The 19,033-nt window shown below is 38.6% G+C and overlaps 1 protein-coding gene across 4 annotated transcripts in view; it reads left to right on the forward strand.

The window, feature by feature from the left end:
* LOC127426773 (alpha-mannosidase 2-like) overlaps window positions 1-19,033 on the forward strand; it is a 120,290-nt gene that overhangs the window by 58,216 nt on the left and 43,041 nt on the right. For all 4 annotated transcript variants that reach the window (XR_007894862.1, XM_051673798.1, XM_051673820.1 and 1 more), the window contains exons 11-16: window positions 3,974-4,088; window positions 4,181-4,248; window positions 4,615-4,780; window positions 5,931-6,161; window positions 6,255-6,377; window positions 11,454-11,568. Coding sequence is in view for 3 of the 4 variants with exons in the window: in XM_051673798.1 (XP_051529758.1) it covers window positions 3,974-4,088; window positions 4,181-4,248; window positions 4,615-4,780; window positions 5,931-6,161; window positions 6,255-6,377; window positions 11,454-11,568 (818 nt within the window). In the remaining variant the exon portion in view is untranslated. The remainder of the gene's footprint in view (window positions 1-3,973; window positions 4,089-4,180; window positions 4,249-4,614; window positions 4,781-5,930; window positions 6,162-6,254; window positions 6,378-11,453; window positions 11,569-19,033) is intronic.

The raw sequence follows: 19,033 nt of genomic DNA on the forward strand, positions 1-19,033 counted from the left end.
CTCTCGCTCCAAGAGCGCTCCACGAACACAAAACCTGTTAACGCCCATAATGCAGCAAAAATTTTACCATGTGTTAAGCAGTTTTACACACTACTGGCATGAAAGAAAGATATAATTTCGGATATTAACAGTGATAAAAAAAACAAATGTATAATGAAAATTAATGACGACAAAGGAGAACACGAGTGGGGAGGTGATTTGTTGTTGAATCTTAAAAGGCATGTGTCCAGAAAACACGATAATATCCATTCACATGTGGAAAGAAAATCTAAAGGTCAGTAATACATCTCTCTCTCTCTCTCTTCCCTGTTAAATATTTGAATAATCATATCATCTTTCTTATCTAATACATCACCATCTCAACTGTATTTTGTCCCACATTAAATAGAATTTAACTTTAATTATCTAAAATACCAACTGAACGTATCACTTTGTTAATATTGTGTAGTTTGACTTTAATTGATTGCCATTTTAAATGTATTTTTGTGCTGTAATTTATGCAATTTACATTTGCAGATGAAGAAGGATTTAAATCTTTAAATCTTTCAAATATTTCAGATACAAAAGCTATATTTCTGCAAGTAAACTCAGCATTGGACATACAGTTTCAATATTCTTATCTTCTGAGAATGTCATTCAACCAACCTTTTTTTCGTTGTAGAATTACAGGCCAAGATTAATTTATAAATTAAATAAAGAAAGGTCAATAATAGAAAGGGCAATAATAAATAGGCCTATATATCTATATATATATCTGTATATATTAGTGCTGTGAGTCGATTAAAATTTTTAATCGCGATTAATCACAGATTTTAAAAGTGCTGAAATTTGACACTATACTGTATATACTACTTTTCTTGTCAAAATTAATTTATTTCCATTTTAGGAAAGAAGACAAAGCAATATGTAGCAATATAATGCTTTATTAACATTTTCCAAACAAAGCCTTCCACAATATAAAGACAATGCACTAAAATGTCACCAATTCAAGTAGCATTAAACGTTTCCCGAAGACTAAGAGGGAGTTTGACTAATTGAAAGAACTAGTCCCCAAATAGATTGCATATTCATTGCAATGAACATTAAATCCCTTAAACTCTCATAATCCACAATATTAATCTGCCGGTTGATTGTGGATATCCGCATTGTTACAGCAATCGTGAAGCTGCGTTTATGATTCGTGTCAAAACGGCAATGCCAGTATCAAGCTTTGAACTCACTATGAACAGCGCCTGCAAACAAAAACATCTCATTCTGCATTTTTGGTGATGGTTAAGATTTGGTGTGCTTCTGTGGTTATTAAAATGCACCTTACATAGGCTGAAAAATACTTGATTTCTATCACAAGTCCCATCTGGGCTTGTTTTGTACATCAAATAGTGTTAAGAGCTCCTTTCTCTGTCATTTTATCACTGACAGGGAAGCACTGTCAGAGATTCTTTTATTTACTGAGATAACAACCTCCACAGCTCTATCATAGGTGAGAGCGTAACGGTCAACTAGCATGTTAAGACCGTTCCGCCCTTAAAATGCCAATGGGACCGCCGCATTATGCTGTTTTATGCTAAGTTTGTAGGCTTTCCTTGATAGAAGGGCTGTGGCGTTTGTGTCAGTGTAATGACACCGGGCGGACACAGTACAAAGGTTCCGCCCTTCACACCAGTGTTTATGCTGTATTAATGGTAAATGCGTTAATCGCGATTAAGAAAAATTTATGCGTTAAACTTTAATTAATCGCATTCATTAACGCGTTAATTCTGACAGCTCTAATATATATATATATATATATATATATATATATATATATATATATATATATATATATACACACACACATCAGTGAGCCAAAACATTATGACCACTCACAGCTGAAGCGAATAACGTTGATCATCTCCTAACAAGGCCACATGTCAAGGTCTCGGTAGATTGGATGATAAGCGAACAATCAGTTCTCGTAGTCAACGTGTTGAATGCAGGAGAAATGGGCAGGAGTAAAGACCTAAGCGACTTTGACAAGGGCCAAATTGTTATGGCCAGACAACTGGGTCAGAGCATCTCTGAAACGGCAGTGCTCACGGTCAGCAGTGGTGTGTACCTACTGACAGTGGTCCGATGAACAAACTACAAACCGGTGACAGGGTGTTGGGCACCCAAGGCTCATCAATGCTTTGAGGACAACGAAGGCTATCCCATCTGATCCGAACCGACAAAAGGTCTACTCTAGCACAAGTCACAGAAAATTTTAATGATGATTACGGGAGGAATGCGTCACAACACACAGTGCATCACACCCTGCTGCTTATTGGGCTGTGTAGCCGCAGACCGGTCAGAGGGCACATGATGACCCCTGTCCACTGTTGAAAGTGCATACAATGGGCACGTGAGCGGCAGAACTGGACCTTGGAGCAGTGGAAGAAGGTGACCTGGTCCGATGAGTCCCGTTTTCATTTACATCACATGGATGGCCGTGTACGTGTGCACCATTTACCTGGGGAAGTGATGGCACCAGGATGCGCTGTGGGAAGATGACAAGCCGTTGAAGAGAGTGTGATGCTCTGGAAAATGTTCTGTTGGAAAACCCTGGGTCCGGCCATTCATGTGGACATCAATTTGACACATACCCCCTACCTAAACATCGTTGCAGACCAGGCACACCCCTTCATGGCAATGGTATTCTGTGACGGCAGTGGCCTCATCCAGCAAGATAATGCACCCTGCCACACCGCACACATTGTTCGGGAATGGTTTGAGGCACATGGTGAAGTGTTCAAGGTGTTGCCCTGGCCTCCAAATTCCCCAGATCTCAGTCCGATTGAGCATATGTGGAATGTGCTGGACCAACAAGACTGATCCACATATATATTATATGTACTGTATATATATTTTTGTTTGGTAATTTATTTACAGTTTTTGATTTAATGTTTTGAGTTAATTTAATATATATATATATATATATATATATATATATATATATATATATATATATATGTAGATTTTTTTTCTTTCATTTGGTCATTAAATGAATTTCTTAAATCCAGAGAATGTTGCCGACATGTTTCAAAAGTAAGCTAATAAAAATATTTTAATAAAGACTTGGGCTTAGTATGGTTTTCCAATAAAGCACATTAAAGCTTTTCTCTTAGTATTGTATATTTATTTTCTTATTTAATAAATCATCTACATGAAGGTTTGTGATATTTAAAAGCATGCTGCCCTCTACAGTGGGGGAGGGGGATGAGGGGAGGGAAATACAAAAACAAAAAAAAGAGGAGAGGGAAAGGGCAAGGCAGAGCAACATTGAAAGAGAGAGTTGAGAGAGAGAAAAAAATACTTGCTCGCCGGTTCCCAGCCGTTGCCTGGTCCTCGATCACTCCTCCACCATCTGGCGGACGACAGCCACTCCTCCCCGGGCGGACCGGAGCAAGTCCTCCGACCCCTGGCGGATGGAACGTCCCTCCGCGTTTTGGTGGCCGGTAGGGAGCCCCTCCACCCCTGGCAGTGGCTCCACCACTCCAGGCGGCCGGCAGCGAGCCCGTCCTCCCCTCAGGGACGGCGGCCGTTCCTCTGCATCCAGGCGGCCAGGCAGCAACTCCTCCGTCCCCCGGCAGACGGCCGCGGCTGCTCCTTTGGGCGGATGGCAGTGGCGAGGACTCCACGACAGTGCATCCCTCCTCCTTCATGGGTTTCGGCACCAAAGTAACAAGGTCATTAGCTTCATGGGAAAGGAGGAAGCGGGAACTGGCTGAACAATCAAAGTTATACACACGGCAGCTGCGTGTGGCTCTCTCTCTCTCTCTAGAACTGCCACATCCTGCTGCACTTATCCCTCTCCTCGGCTGATTAGGCCGATTGGGGGCCGGTCGTGCGTAGTCACGGCCTGGCCCTGCCCTCCTCCTCACAAACAGTTTAATTAACCCAGGCATGTTGGAGCATTATGTCCTACTGTAGTAAATTATTCTTACTTGTTTTTAAGGTTGTTTCACTCCATTCTGAATGTGAAGCGAGTGATTGTAAGCTCTGCCCATTGGTTGGTGCTCAAGGACAAACAAACATACAGCCATGATGCTTCTAATCATTTTCTTCAAATGGTGAGTGTTTTCACTGCAGATCCAAAACATGTTGGCATTACGCCTCCTATATTTGACAGTTATATCACATTTTCCCTGATTCCACGTCATAGGATGATGTTCAGCCAGCGCAAGATGCCTTACCTCGAAAGACTGTTCTGGAAGTTCGTGATAAGCCAAGGTAACTTTTTGAAAAAGCAGTGTCTTCATTTTTTTGTTACGTATATTCATTCATAATTCCAAGATATATTAACTTGAGAAGCAAAATTGTGTACAATAATAAAACTTCTTTTTAGAGAATATATTTCTTGCAAAAATTTTATTAGATTTATACTTAAAAAAGGAAATCATTTTTTTACACAATTTGCCAAATGTGTATGAAAAAGAAACTTAATAATAGTCTTATTACTTAACACATTTTTGCTTTAAGAAGGATGTTTTTTTTTTTTTAAAAGGCAAAAAAAATAAAAAATTTAAATAAAAAATAATAATAATTTTCAGAAAATGGCAAAGAATGCCAGATAAATGTTTTTTGTACTGTTCCCAGGTTGGTGGTGGTTTACAACCCCACAGAGCAGGCCCGGACGTCTATGGTTACTGTGTATGTGAACACTCTTCACGTGCGTGTGCTCAATGCTCTTGGGCATGTTGTCCACGCTCAGATCAGTGCAGTATGGAACGATGCCACCCACCCTGCCACTGATGTCTTCCAGGTGAGATCTGTTGCCCTGATGCATTATATTACATTTTAGGGGAGTAAAAATGCAATGAATCAATCTGACAATGCAAATTCAATGCATCTACAGAATTCAATAATAATTATTTGATTCTAATTACTATAGTAATGTGAGTGACCAATGAACTTCTTTTACTAAAGAACCAAAAAGATGTCATGCTCTGATCTGAATGTTTTAATCAGCGATCACACTCACAGCTGCAAATCATCACAAACGCCAGTTGAAATAGTGATTCTGTCACCTAGTGTTTTTCTGGAGTTCTCCTAAACTAAAATGACTCATAAAATCAGAAAGCTGAGTAACTGCTGTTTTCAAAATAGTATAGCTTTTCTACCAACAAGTAGCAGTGTCGCATGACAAAACGTGTGTGTTTTATAGATGTGTGTCATGTTGTTTTGCGCAGTCTTTATCAAACACGCTCTAAGGCTACGTCCACATTAATCCGGATACATTTTCGAAACGCTCTCTGTCCACACTGCCATTTTCAAACGTTTTCAAAAAGTTGCTCGTCCACACTGAAATGTCTGAAAACACTTAAATCCACTGAGGCAAAATCACAAATTTTCTGAGGCACTTACTCCATATTAGGGCAGATCTTGTTATTTACGAGTGGGTATCCCTTAGTGGTTGACCGATATGGGTTTTTCAATGGCCGATACCAATACCTAGAGAGCAGAATGGCCTATATAAATGCAGATAAACATAATACAATTCAACAACAGCAAATCAGATGTACACAAAATTTCTAACGTGAAATAAACACTTATTTTATGCAGTATTCACTCATATTTGCATAAATTTGAAAAGAAAAGTGAAACCGAAAAATTAAAAACAGAAAGTGTTGACTATACATTGACAAATCTGTTGGTAGATTTTGGAACTGACACAAGGGAATGTTAAACACTTCTGTTAATAGTCCAGCGAACACCACGCAAAATGGCCAAATATCAGCCGATATATCGGTTTATAACTAGTGTACCTAAAGTGAGAACAGCTCTTATTACATTGTTAGATAATTAAAGACACTTGAGGGCCTCTTGAAACACAATTCTCACACACTGTACTGCTGTAGTAATATGTACCCATGATATCAACATATTGAATGTTTTTGTATACTTCTCGACAGTTGTCGTTTGTGGCTCACGCTGCTCCGCTGGGTCTGAGTGTGTACCAGCTTATGGAAGGAATGGAGCCAAGGACAGAAACTGCCAAATACACGTTCCTAATGGAAGACAAGCACATAGCAGTCAGTGGACTAGACCATTTCAGATTGTCCTACCAGGATGATGATGCTCCTTTGCAGATTGAAAATCCTCACCTGAAACTCACCGTCTCTGCAGCTACAGGTCTTCTAGAGGTAAGACCCAAGAGTAGTACTCTTTGGCTTTGTTGTTAGGTAAAAATTTTAGGAATGACTTTGTAACATCCAGAAACTGTCTCTAACGAACAGACAATGAGGCTGGAGGAGGATGGCTCAGAGCACCAGGTCAGGGTTGAGTTTGTTTGGTATGGCACAACCAGCAACAAAGACAAGAGCGGCGCTTACCTGTTCCTGCCAGACAAAGAAGCTACAGTAAGTTAACTCAATTATGGACACACCTACTCATTATTTATTAATACTGCTTGCCACAATGTAGAATAATGCTGAGTTCATGAAATTACACAAATGGAAGTATGTGAAATATGTAGTGACCAAAAAATAAATAAAAAATTATATTATATTTTAGCTTCTTCAAAGTATTCACCCTTTGCCTAGATTACAGTTCTGTACACTCTGGGTATTCTCTCGACCAACTTCATAAGGTGAATCCTGGGATGCCTTTTAAACATTTTCTGCTACAAGTTTTTTAAACATTGTTTCTTTAAACAAGTTCTCTTGTATACTGGACAATTTTTGGCTGCTTTTCCATCACTATGCAGTCCATCCTTTAAAAAAAAAAAAAAAAGTTTGCAAATTCAAATTTGTGTTTTCTAAAGAAATTCATGCAAAGCACAATTTATAGCACAATTGATATATGTCTACAAAACTAATTTAAAGCAATTAAGCATTACCATTTAGATCAAAAGGTTTGTCTGATCAAGTGTGTCCAAACTTACTGGCTATTTAAAATCAAAATTGGAATTTACTTTTCATTTAATATACTATGCTTTTTATGGTGTACTGATTAAAACTGGGCAATACCGGTTGAAACTGGGTGATGCACTGCTTCACGGTAAGGTATGGCTGTTCCAGCCCCGACCGGGATCTAGTAATCATAACTATTTGCCAAATAGGTCTCCAGTGTGTCATGGAAAGCTAAATCAAAAACATAACATTGGGCAAAGAAATGCCAGGGTTCCTACGCATCCTGGAAAACCTGGAATTTTGCAATGCAGTTGTCCAGTCATGGAAACATATTCCGCATCCTGATCATTACCATGTTTTTGTACATGTATCAAAAACCTTGTTAGCGACAAAGTTAAACAGTTTTATTATACTAAAATATTTTCCAGGACAATTAGGTATTTTTCTCATTTTCCATGACGTCAAATATACAAATTTGTACTGTTTTTGTGTATTTTCCGGCGGCTGCATATTATGAAACAATATCAATGGTCATGAACGAAGCCCTGTCACATACATTCTCAAGTACTCTGATTAAATAGTTTAAGTATTGATACAGTGCAATATATATATATATATATATATATATATATATATATATATATATATATATTTTTTTTTTTTTTATTCCAACATTGCTGTTGTGTTAACTACAAAAACATTTAAGCTGTAAACTTTAAAAAATGACGACAGTTGGACCTTAAATTAATTCACACCCCGAGGTGGTAATGTGGTGATGCGGCCTTTACACCTCAGGATTTAAATTCATTTTCAAAAAGGATCTGAGCCCACTTAAACCGCGATTACCACATGTAGGACCCTATGATTGCCATGATGGGAGAACATGTATGGAATCACTGACTCTAGTCATAAAAATTGCATTTTTGAATGAACAATTAAATTAAAATTAAAATAGCGATATATACTATTGTAATTATGCAATTGCAAAAGTCTCAGTTTTAATTGAATAAATATATTATCTGCATGTGCTGCACGCTGTGTTTGTGTAGTACATGACAGAGAGCAGATCTCTCTGAAGCGTGCAGCAAATACAGACTATATATTTATCTATATGCATGTGTGTACAGCACTCTGCGCATGCATCGAGCGAGAGGATGTGTAATCGAGCTTCAGATAATGATTGCATCTAGGAGACTGCAGATATCAAGTTACATTCTGGTCTGTTTCTCACCAAAAACCGATCGTCTTCAGAAGAGATGGATTAAACCACTTGAGTCATATGGATTACCTTTATGCTGCCTTTATGTCTTTTTTGGAGCTTGAAAATTCTGGACCCCATTGACTTGCATTGTATGTACAAACAGACATCGTATATCTTTTAAAATACCTTCGTTTGTGTTCTGCATAAGAAAGAAAGTCATGGGTTTGAGTTTGAGACAGCATAAGGTTGAGTAAATGATGAGAGAATTATGCTTTTTTGGTGAACTATTCTGTTAGGAAAAGCCAAGCAGATGAAGCAGTATTTTTTTTTTTTTTTTTTTGATACATTTGTTCTATTGCAATTTATATGACTGATTAAATAAACAAAACCTTAAAATGTGTGATAGGCCTACCTTTACTTTTGAAATGGGAAATCTAACTCAGTGGTTCCCAAACATTTTTAAACTATGGCACCCCTTTTACACAGATGCATTGTCCTTGCATTATCTTTTATTTAGCTGATGAAGGCTTAACTTGGTAATTAAACATTAACAAATTGTGATATAAAAACATAAAAATTATCTAATGAAAAATAGAACTACTTAAATTATTGACAATTTTTACTGTGTGATTATTAGGTGTACATTAATACAGATTCTAGAGTGCTTTTCTCTTTTTCTTGTAATATTCTTGTTTAATTGATATTAACAATAGGCTTATAACAGCTGCAGCAGGTCTTATGATATGGTAATGTAGCCTATAAGATTTTTGTCCTGTCTGCATTACTTAATACATTAATGGCTGTGTTCACATTAGTATCGCGTCAAGATGGCGCAGAGTTTTGTCCCGTCTGTTTACACTCTTTTAATACTTTAACAGCTGCGTTTACATTCATAACACCTCAAGAGCGGCATTTTGACTAAGAAACACATTTAAATGTTCACATGCGCAGCTCCATTCAGCACGAGACACAAGCACTTTAGAGTATGCGTAGACATACGCATGTGACCGATTGGTACCAAACTGAGGCAGTAATCAGTACTGCCAGAACTTTTAACAGGTGGCTATTGAAATATTAAACTGAGCAGAGATTTCATGGCACCACTAGCCAGCCCTGGCAGCACCCAGTTTGGGAAAAGGACTTTTCATTACTTTCTCAGTAACTTTTGAATCACTTTTCCATAAATGTTTACTGTGGAAAAATATTGTCACTGACAAAGTGTTTAAGAATATAATGATTTTAGTGGCATTTTTGTAGGAATGTACCGATACTGGTATCTGAATCGGGACTGATACTGCGCTCATGTACTTTCTCTGAAACCAAAACCGATACCTTAGACTAACCTGCCTACACCTTAAAAATAAATAAATAAATAAAATCACATTATGTCTTAGTGCGATTTTTAAAACACAAAGGCTGCAATTTAAATAAAAAAATATAACGTTTCCATGTGCTGCACGCTTCAAAATGAATGTGTGCAGCCGGTGTTTTGCTGACGTCAGCTGCTCATACCTTTCAGAGTTCCTTTACTCATACACTGAAAAAACACCAGATGACAGCGAGCAGAGCACTAATTCACTTTGTAGCATGAGGCACATACAGACTACATATTTATTTAATTAAATAGCAGCCTTTTGTGGTTTAATAATCACATGGACCCTTTTCAGAAATCTGGGTTTGGAATGCTGAAGTAAAACGATAGCAGGGTAAACTTCTATAGTGGTGAATGGAAGATCACAGCAAATACAATTTTTGTCTACCCGTTTGCACCAGCCGCAAAAGAAAAAATCCACTATTCTAGGGCTGCACGATATAGAGGAAAAATGCGATGTGCGATACGATAATCCCATGATCCAGAGGAACATTGGAACCCCCACAGTCCAAATAAACTGAAGTTTATTGGAATAAAAACGGACCATCTCAGAGATCACAAACATAGTTTTCTTTTGTTCCAAATTGCATATAGACTGCGTATACTATGTACAGTTTTACCATTAGCTACGTAGCAAATAATAAAATTCATCTTCAATTATTTGTATTTTTTGTAACAAGCATATGAAAATAAAGTTCATTTCACCAAATTGTGGAATATCCTAAAATAATCTGTTGTTTATTTATTTTTACACTGTAGTTCATGTTTGTAAGTTCTTTCAATGTGGGGCTTTTATTTTGAGAAATGGTGTCCAGAAGCGCTTCCCGTAGACTCTCTTTCTGCTTTGGTTTAACATGCTTGTTGTTAGTCTGCTCTGAACTTGAGACTGACAGGAATAATTTAATGGGACAGTCCATTAATTGAAACCCATTCTTTGATATATCCACACACAGACCACTGCGGCCAATAAACAATACAAGTTTGAGTTTGTATAGCAGCGTCTGGTCTCATTATCTGCACACACACAATGCAAAGTGAAAGCACAGGACAGAGCCGGTTAAAGCTACATATGCAAAAATTGTTACAGGCTCCATCATTTGAGTCAACGCCTATGCGGAATGCGCGCACACACACCAAGTGACAATCGCGTGCAGTCTATTCTCTGCTATCTTGGTCGCCTTGAACGTTACTGTATTAAAATCATTCCATTATCGCAATATCTACATTTGTGATATTTCAATAAATGCAATATATCGTGCAGCCCTATATTATGCGTTCACAGCTTTCCAAACGAAGTAAAAAATAGAGAGCGGTTGATTGCATCAGACAGAAGAGAGACAGAGGCCAAATTTTGTCACTCCATCAGCAGCTGTATTAGAAACCTCATTGCAGCTGTGGTAACATGTTTTTTTAAAACTTATTCTAGGGTAATATAATACAAAGTATAATGTTATAAATTTACACTGCATAATTTTTTTTATTTTTTATTTTTTTATCCCCTTTTCTCCCAATTTGGAATGCCCAATTCCCACTACTTAGTAGGTCCTCATGGTGGCGCGGTTACTCAACTCAGGTAAACAGGTATTGAATGGTGATATGCTTATATCACAAAAACTACCTGCAAATCTACCTGTTTATTTGCGGCAAACTTGTGATAACTGTGTGGCAAATTTGCGGCAAACTGTTTTGATTGCCAGAATTTTGCCACAGGAATTTGCCAGAACAGTATGTTTTTGTAAGGGTTCATTCTAATCTACAACTTCAGAGTGTCACTCAGCTATTCACTGATTGGAGTTATAAATGAAACTGCAGTTTGGTCAATGCTCATGAATTTATTTGTTACCCACTCTGGAACCGTGAAATCTCGAAAGAACAGAACTCACTCTTTCATCAGGACATTAGGCAGTTTTGTCATGGAAACTATTTCTCTCTCTCTATTCAGTAGCTTTGCTCTGAGGGGATTTTATGAATGTGATTTGATTCTCATTGATTTTCTCTCTCTCTCTCACAGAGTTACTCTCCCTCTCAGCCGGCTGTGATACGAGTCACCAAAGGGCCACTGTTTTCTGAAGTCACCACTACCTTTACACACATCACACACACTCTCCGCCTCTACAGCATTCAGGGTAAGAGAGAGGGGCAAACATTCAACGCCTTTACTTCTGCTCTCAGTTTCTGTGTGCAGTGACCACTGTCTACTGTCATCTTTAGTGTATCATTCATTGGTGGTGTTTGCTTAGGCAAGCATTACTTTTTTTATTGCTCATGTTCTGCATAAGTAATACAGGTTTGGAATTACATGATGGTGAATAAATTATGACAAAATGTTCATTTGTGGGTGAACTATCCCTTTAACAAGAATCAGGCAAAAAAAGCATGTTTGATAATGTGCAAAAGCCAGTCAAATGAAAGGTTAATGATCTACTGTACATGGGTTCATTTCTTGAAAAGGAAAGAAAGAGAAGCTACACAAGTTCGTGGCTTTCTTCTCAATAGCACCAAGGGGTTGGACGGTTTGTTGACCCCTTCTGGGTGGGTGAGATAATGTACAGTTGTGCTCAAATGTTTGCATACCCTGGCAGAAATTGTGAAATTTTGGCATTGATTTTGAAAGTATGACTAATCATGCAAAAAGTCTTTTATTTAGGGATAGTGATCATATGAAACCATTTATTATCACATAGTTGTTTGGCTCCTTTTTAAATCATAATGATAACAGAAATCACCCAAATGGCCCTGATCAAAAGTTTACATACCCTTGAATGTTTGGCCTTGTTACAGACACACAAGATGACACACACAGGTTTAAATGGCAATTAAAGGTTAATTTCCCACACCTGTGGCTTTTAAAATTGCAATTAGTGTCTGTGTATAAATAGTCAATGAGTTTGTTAGCTCTCACGTGGATGCACTGAGCAGGCTAGATACTGAGCCATGGGGAGCAGAAAAGAACTGTCAAAAGACCTGCGTAACAAGGTAATGGAACTTTATAAAGATGGAAAAGGAAATCAAAAAATATCCAAAGCCTTGAAAATGCCAGTCAGTACTGTTCAATCACTTCGGGGATTTTTTGATACCAAGCCAAGGTCAGGTAGATCAAGAAAGATTTCAGCCACAACTGCCAGAAGAATTGTTCGGGATACAAAGAAAAACCCACAGGTAACCTCAGGAGAAATACAGGCTGCTTTTCTCAGAATTTTGAAAATTGCGACTCAGACAGTTCTGATAACAGACACTTTTTACATTGTCAAAAGCAGGGTGTGCACGTGAAATTATCCAGTATAATATTTAATGCAAATGTGCGGATGTTGGCGATAGGAGCTTGCCGAATGGGTATAGTTGAACTAGGCAGCTCAGCTCAGGTGGCAAAAGGGCGGAGGAGAGAGAGAGAGAGTGATGCATGGCTATTCATTTGGAATTATCACTGCCAGATCAACATTTTATTAACCTACTGTAACCAAACTACTCTCCTTCGGTCTACCCGCCCTCTCCCTCTACTCTACAGTAGGTGTCCACTGGCGTGGAAGAGAAAATCCACTCAATGCCCATGCACAACACTACATGGCTGCTGCTTTGGGGCGTGTCTGTAACATGTACAGCAAGTGTGTATTGTCTACCACATTGCTTTCCGTATACTACACGGTCAATAAAATCATTATGTATATGCAATTTTGCTTGTGTACTGAAAGCAATGATAGACAATACACACTCACTTTACATATTACAAACACATGCCCAAAGCTGATTTACTCAGCAACTGTGGACACGCAGCGAGAAGCAGTGAAAAGTACGGCGGGAGTTGCAGAAACCATTTGAATTCGGCACAGAATTCTCTAGTGAAATCCTATATGAAACCCTCAGTGAGTAAACTAGTTTAAAATCATATTAATCAGCCTGACATTCTGAAAAGCATTGACAAATGAACAAGAGAAAACACTGACATGCACATACACCGATCAGCCACAACATTAATACCACCTGCCTAATATCATGTAGGTCCCACTCGTGCCTCCAAAACAGCTCTGACCCTTCAAGGCATGGACTCCACAAGACCTCTGAAGATGTTCTGTGGTATCTGGCACTAAGACGTTAGCAGCAGATCCTTTAAGTCCTGTAAGTTGCGAGGTGGGGCCTCCATGGATTGGACTTGTTGGTCCAGCACATCCCATAGATGCTCAGTCGGATTGAGATCTGTGGAATTTTTAGGCCAAGTCAACACCTTGAACTCTTTGTCATGTTCCTCAAACCATTCCTGAACAATTTTTGCAGTGTGGCAGGGCGCATTATCCTGCTGAAAGAGGCCACTGCCATCAGGGAATACCGTTGCCATGAAGGGGTGTACGTGGTCTGCAACAATCTTTAGGTAGGTGGTACATGTCAAAGTAACATCCACATGAATACCAAGACCCAAGGTTTCCCAGCAGAACATTGCCCAGAGCATCACACTGCCTCTGCCGACCTGCCTTCTTCCCATGGAGCATCCTGCTGCCATCTCTTCCCCAGGTAAATGATGTACACGCACCCGGTTGTCCACATGATCTAAAAGAAAACGTGATTCATCAGACCAGGCTACCTTCTTCCATTGCTCCATGGTCCAGTTCTGACACTCACGTGCCCATTGTAGGCACTTTCGGCGGTGGACAGGGGTCTGCATTGGCACTCTGACCGGTCTGCGGCTACACGGCCCCATACGCAGCAAGTTGCGGTGCACTGTGTGTTCTGACACCTTTCTATCATGGCCAGCATGACGTTTTTCAACAATTTGTGCTACAGTAGCTCTTCTGTGGGATCAGACCAGATGGGCTAGCCTGATGAGCCTTGGGCACCCATGACCCTGTCGCTGGTTGTCCTTCCTTGGACCACTTTTGGTAGGTACCAACCACTGCATACCGGGAACACCCCACAAGACCTGCCGTTTTGGAGATGATCTGACCCAGTCGTCTAGCCATCACAATTTGGCCCTTGTCAAAGTCACTCAGATCCTTACACTTGCCCATTTTTCCTGCTTCCAGCACATGAAATTCAAGAACTGACTGTTCACTTGCTGCTTAATATATCCCACCCCTTGACAGGTGCCATTATAATGAGATAATCAATGTTATTCACTTCATCTGTCAGTGGTTGTAATGTTGTGGCTGATCAGTGTATATAAATTAGCAGTCTTTTTTCACACATCAGCACCCTTTAAAAATTATCATGAATTTACTATGGTAACACTAACTGTATTAATAATAGTATATTAGATAAATATAAATATTATTATACTAAAACTATGGCTCTATTAAATTTTAATAGGTTACATTAGGGTGTGAGAGTATATCTTTAATGTTTGTTGCAACTATGGCTTCTAAATGTTTATATCTTGTATTTAGACTTTTGTGTTTAGGGTGGTGGCACCAACACCTCATTTGGTAGCACCAGTGTAGGGTGGGGTTCTGGGGCCAATAAAATGAAAAATTTAGAAACTAAAAATAAAAGTGATATTATTATAATATTGCATATTTTGCCCCACTGAAGTGCTCATTCAATTGTAAGGAATTGATTTTGAGTTGGTATGCAACTGTAAATTTAACAGCAAGGTATACTGACCTGTTTCATGTGGCATCACTATATGACTGTGCCGCCATGTTTTGACCAAAATTCCATTTACCTTCATTGTCCTGTGCTGTGGGATTTGGCAAAAGTCGGCTAAATTTTTGTTTCTATTTATAAATCTTGAAAAGGTGATACTGCTGTTTAATTACCAGAGCCAAAATGTAATTTTTCTTTCAATAATGTTTTATCTTTTAAGTGACACAGCTTATTTTCGCCAAAGTCAAGCAGCGATGAAGCAGGGATAAAAACACTTTTTTATCTTTGATCATATATTCAGACATTTCAGTTATCTGCACACGTGTCAGTTATATTTATAACATCATCGGTTCTGGTACAATTAAACTGTAAATGCACATAGGATGATGATATTGACTGTTGGTCGCAGTCTAGAGCCCTGGAGTATGAGAGGTTGTGTTAGTGTTTCACTGGATACTGTAGGCCTACTGTATGGAGAAGACAAATGCATGTGTGAGATCTGTTTGAATGAAAGACTCTCTAGTAATCAGTATCTCAGTATCCAGTATATTGGAAAAGAATATTGGCGAATACATATACGCATTGTATTTTAAGCATTTCAGTTGTTTTGCCTCCTATTGCCTCTCTCCAATTACTCGGTTACTGTGTGCCACGTAAAATGCCTTAACGGTGCGTGTCCTTGGCGGGCACATTGCGCATCTTGTTGAATATCAGCTGTGCGCAACTTTACAGCGTGTGATATGTTAATTCCTGTCATTCCCGTGTAAATATATTTATATTCTTTCCCATAATTTTGCATATACATGATGATTTTATTGACCGTGTAGTATACGGAAAGCAATGTGGTAGACAATACACACTTGCTGTACATGTTACAGACGCGCCCCAAAGCAGCAGCTGTGTAGCGTTGTGAATGGGCATTGAGCGGATTTTCTCTTCCACACCAGTGGACACCTACTGTAAAGTGGAGAGAGAGGGCGGATAGACCGAAGGAGAGTAGTTTGGTTACAGTAGGTTAATAACATGTTGATCTGGCAGTGATAATTCCAAATGAATAGCCGTGCGTCACTCTCTCTCTCTCCTCCGCCCTTTTGCCACCCTCGCTGAGCCAAGCTGCCTAGTTCAACTATACCTATTCGGCAAGCTCCTATCGCCAACATCCGCACGTTTGCATTAAATATTATACTGGATCATTTCACATGCACACCCTGCTTTTGACAGTGTAAAAAGTGTCTGTCATCAGAACTGTTGAGTCGCAATTTTTGTTCAGATTGTCAGCAGAGTCCTGGGCATTTTAGAAATCCCTGCTGGGATTTTTAAAAGAGTCTGTACTAGGGCTGCCCCTGACCAAATATTTTCCTAGTTGACTAGTAGTCATTAATTTATGCGACTAGTTGTCGCACGTTTATGATATTAATTGAATTACTTAAATATATATTTTTTTGGGGGGGGGGGGGCATCAGAAAATGGTTTGAGTTCCAGGGCTGAGAAAGAATGTTATAAGTAACATTGCTAACACTGTTCTACATTACAAAGAAATACTAAACCGTAATAATGAGCCTTTAAAATATAAATTTTACAAGCACACACACGAAGCGAGCCGCAGCGACACCGGCAAAAGCAGTAATGATTCTGAATGTGTCAGAAAAACCAGCAAGAAGACTGTCTGAACATTGTGTTAATTTATAGAGAGAAATGCACATTTGGGTTTTGCCGACAGATGATGATCTCAGGGATCGATGATGGTCAGAGTGATCACCAATAGCTGATGCCTTTGACGATGTCAAGACGATATTTTGTTCGTTTTCCCATTAATCTATTAAATGATTATTATTGTTATTATTAGGCTATTATTATTATCAAATTAATATTACAAATAATTTGAGTTCGGTTGCAATGGAACTGTAACGCGATTCGTGTGAATGTGAAAGCAACTTGGACTCGGGTGCACACTCGTTCAGGAAGTAAAGTAACCTGCGCATGCATTTTAGCCGATGACGACATCATTAGTTTCGACAACACACAAGGATCCACACATTCCTGAAAGTCCCAAAAAAAAAAGTAAATACTCCATAATGACATACAACACTATAAATACTGTCTGTCTGTCTGTCTATCTATCTATACACTTTATAAATACTATATATAAATACTATTATAGGTTATAAATACAGGGTATAACAGGAGATGACAGTGGCGATAACTTCACATTGGACACGAGCGTAAGCGTGCAGTGTAAACAAAGATACAAATGAATTCCTTGCAATCAGCTGTCTCCTCAAAAAAACGCCGTTTGCGAGCAGCAGCAAGCCGCCTTCCCCTGGACATCTGATGAGTTACACCATGAAGCGCACATATACGCAGTTGTCGTTCACTCTGATGTGCATAATGGCACCAAAAAAAATATAATAAATGTATGATGAGTCGCGTTGTGTTCTCCATGCGTGTTTGTGATGACGTAAGATGAACGCAAATGGACCGGGGTTCGATAGAATCAAGTGAGTGTGAAACCAGACCAACACTGCGGGGGGCACCGGGAACAATCGCACTCGGAATCGGACCGCAGCAAACGTGCCCAGTGTGGAAGACGTTAGAGGTCCACCGGGTTGGGTCAGTTTTTCAAGTAGGACTTCAAGTTCGGGTTTGTAATTTATGAAAAAAATATACAGGGCTTCCGAACTTGTTTCGCCCACGCGCTCTCACTCACAGATATGCGCGAACGGATGAGTTAGGGATCTTCATACCGAACATATTTTTTGCCCTCGTCTACTTTGTTTTTACATTGTTTCCAATGTAAACAGGCGCTGGATGAACATCCATACCTCCTGAACCGCGTCTCACTGTTTCACAGGACCGGCACAAAACTTCAGGTTTCAAAAATGTATGTTGAGACACCTGCGTTCTGTTTCATTCGTTGCGCTGCGTCTAGAATGCACTGCGTCTAGATTGTTTTTAGCACATGTGCCACAAAGATTTAACATTCTTAAAGTTCTTAACCTTAAAGTTCAGGTTGCAAAGGGGTGACTGTTACAATGTTTAACATTATTCCAGATTGTTCTGCACCAAGCAAAGTTTCATTGCTTGATAAATGGCAAAAACATTTTTTCTTCTGCTCTAGTGTGCTGAGGAGCCGCCATGCCTTGTATGTCTACTGTTACAATACTGTAACGAATGTTGCCTACGATGCTAACATAAAATACAGCCTTTTGCAACATGGTGAACAACACTGCAGTGTCAGAATATAAGCTCCTGGTGAAAGTAAATTAAATAAGACAGAAATATATTACTATTGTATACAACAAATCCTCAAAGTAATAATAATAATACCAGTATCAAATTATAATGACAAACTGGACAACAATAAATAATTTTTGTTATAATAATAATAATAAATAAAAACTGAATTCCAAAATGTTAGCGAGTGTAGTAGGTTTTGCACACCCAGTTCATTAAAACAAAAGAGTGTTTTGTAAAAATATATGTAGGTAAATATTGTTTTTTTATCACTGTATTGTGGAAAACTGGAAAACATGAATTAATTATCTTTAACTAGATTTTTATGTTTCAGTAAACATTTTGAATGTACTTGGCTACAACGGCTGATAGGATGAATTTAAAATTATGATTTAAAATCAATTTTATGTAATTTTTTAAGCAACATTTTTCAAAATGGGGCCCCGGGTTGGTCGGTTGCTTGGGGCCTCAAAAATCGTTAACCCGCCCCTGTTCATTGTGACCACAGCTCTGCAGCCTATACATCTGTGATTAAATCATAAAATAATACAAAAACACGTTCACCTCGAACCATGATTTATATTTCAGTGATTATTATCATCATTATTATTATTAATTTTACATTTGTAATTGTTTTTATGTCTTCATTTTCCGCCTGCATGTTTAGAAGGATACTCATCTGACGGTAAATGGAAAGGTGGTTACTTATATATATATACAATTTTTTTGATCACTTCATTATTTTAATTGCTTTTTCATTTAGTTTGGAGTGCAGTTTGAATTTAG

The sequence above is a fragment of the Myxocyprinus asiaticus genome, chromosome 3 (genome assembly GCF_019703515.2).
Source record: "Myxocyprinus asiaticus isolate MX2 ecotype Aquarium Trade chromosome 3, UBuf_Myxa_2, whole genome shotgun sequence".
Classification (NCBI taxonomy): domain Eukaryota; kingdom Metazoa; phylum Chordata; class Actinopteri; order Cypriniformes; family Catostomidae; genus Myxocyprinus; species Myxocyprinus asiaticus.